Below are 2,158 nucleotides of genomic sequence, written 5' to 3'. Positions count from 1 at the left end.
AAACTTTTGTGTTTACAGAAACTTGGGAGGTTTTGTTGTTCCCCCAATAACTGTGGTGTAATTATCAGAAACTTCCACATTGACTTGCAAGTACATTTGTAAATTTAGCTTAATTCTTTTGTGAATGAAACGATAGATCAAATAAAACACACCAGCGGATGCTTTTTGTTCATAAACAATATTTTGACAGACACACAGAGGGATAATAGAAGTAGCCCGTAATGATTGTTTCGAAATAACGCGGAAGGGAAATCTCACATAGCAACATTTCCACTGGTTGCAAAGTGGAACACATTTTTTTGGTTTGCCAAGTGATTGTAAAATTCTTTTTTACGTTGTGAAACAATTGAACAACCAAGATTCAAGGCTGTGGAAAGAAGCTGCCCTTATCCAAGGGTAGGCTGTCTTTATCCAAAGGTTATATTGGTAAAAGTAACAATAGTGTCGGTGTAGCTATTTAGAAAGGGAAAGGGAAAGTGCAGCTGGGAACCATACATCAATCTGGGATCTGGAATCCCTAAACCCTCTAACCTACTACATCAAACACGCAGAGTATGAAAAATGAGCAGATAGATCAAAGCAATTATTGGTTGATCTGCAAACAAGAAGATATGAAAGGTGCGGGAAGAAAAGTTGGTAAGGAATCCGAGTTGTTTGGGTTGTTGTTACTAAAGACACAGAAGAAGATTAAGAAGAAGAGGAAGATCAAATTGCATGAGTTATGTTGGATCATTGATATGAGCGGACTCGGAAAATACAAATTTAGAAGAAAAACTGATTGGTCACTTAGAGATTTCACAGTTCATTATAATACTCCACATGGAGGACTTCTCATTGTTACTGATGTTAATGGAAAACCAACAGGAACAAGGTTCGTACTCCTTCCATTGGCTAATAAGGAGACAATTATGCATTTTTTTTTTTTGACAGATTAAACGAATTCAAACTAATCTAGAGTATACCATGTGGTTAGGTACACTTCTAAAAGAAGGCATCTCAGTCAAGAACAGGTAAAATCACTGATCATGGTTCATTCAAACTAAGTTCTTTAGTAAATATCAAATATGTGTCGGTACTTATGATCAATTAGCTTTTACTTGATGCTCATTCTTGAATATGTGTCGGTACTTATCAAATATGTGTCGGTACTTATCAAATATGCCAGCCACACCACCGTGCCAACGGCACGCCAGCCACAGCTCCGCGCCAAAGGCATGCCAACCATGCCAGACGCACCACCGTGCCAACGGCATGCCAACCATGCCAGCCACACCTCCGCGTCAAAGGCATGCCAACCATGCCAACCGCACCACCGTGCCAACGACATGCCAGCCACACCTCACGCGCCAAAGGCCCAACTGTGCCAGCCGCACCGCCGTGCCATGCCTCCATGCCGCTGGCTGCCAAACGGAGGGTTGCAACAATCAACGACTACTCTTCCCTCTGAGATGCAAATCTCAGCCGTACAAGTTCGCCACCGAACGCGTGGAAACTTCCGTCCCAATGCCAAATTCCACGCTTTATGTCGAAACCCTAATTTGGTCGCGCCTAAAACATGCCAAAGCAATGTCGCTAGCTGCCAAATGGAGGGTTGCAACAATCAACGGCTACCCTTCCCTCTGAGATGCAAATCTCGCCGTACAAGTTCGCCACCAAACGTGTGGCAACTTCTAACCCAATGCCAAATTCCACGTTTTATGCCGAAACCCTAATTTGGCCACGCCTAAAACATGCCAAAGCCATGCCGGTCATGCCTCCATGCCGCTGGCTGCCAAACGGAGGGTTCCAACAATCAACGGCTACCCTTCCCTCTGAGATGCAAATCTCAGCCGTACAAGTTCTCCACCAAACGCGTGGAAACTTCTGGCCCAATGCCAAATTCAACGGTTTATGCCAAAACCCTAATTTGGCCGCACCTAGAACATGCCAAAGCCAGGCCATGCCTCCATGCCTCTGGCTACCAAACGGAGGGTTGCAAGAATCAACGGCTACCCTTCCCTCTGAGATGAAAATCTCAGACGTACAAGTTCGCCACTAAACGCGTGGAAACTTCTGGCCCAATGCCAAACTCCATGGTTTATGCCAAAACCCTAATTTGGCCGCGCCAAAAACATGCCAAAGCCATGCCGGCCATGCCTCCATGCCGCTGGCTGCCAAA

At 44.9% G+C, this 2,158-nt stretch overlaps 1 protein-coding gene across 1 annotated transcript; it reads left to right on the top strand.

The window, feature by feature from the left end:
- The first annotated feature begins 500 nt into the window (after positions 1–500).
- Positions 501–1,105, top strand: LOC113278316. Its single transcript, XM_026527185.1, has 2 exons — positions 501–871; positions 974–1,105. Exons 1-2 carry the CDS (start codon positions 555–557, stop codon positions 1,041–1,043), a joined length of 387 nt encoding a protein of 128 aa, XP_026382970.1. The 5' UTR covers positions 501–554; the 3' UTR covers positions 1,044–1,105.
- The last annotated feature ends 1,053 nt before the right edge of the window (positions 1,106–2,158 follow it).

Source organism: Papaver somniferum, chromosome 5, assembly GCF_003573695.1.
Source record: "Papaver somniferum cultivar HN1 chromosome 5, ASM357369v1, whole genome shotgun sequence".
Lineage (NCBI taxonomy): Eukaryota > Viridiplantae > Streptophyta > Magnoliopsida > Ranunculales > Papaveraceae > Papaver > Papaver somniferum.
The sequence above is the reverse complement of the archived record's forward strand: the minus strand, read 5'-3'. Positions and strand labels throughout refer to the sequence as shown.

Coding starts and splice junctions, on each gene's coding strand:
- LOC113278316 (XM_026527185.1), top strand. CDS start 555: ATGAAAAATGAGCAGATAGATCAAAGCAATTATTGGTTGATCTGCAAA. Junction 872..973: donor GGAAAACCAACAGGAACAAG/GTTCGTACTCCT, acceptor CCATGTGGTTAG/GTACACTTCTAAAAGAAGGC.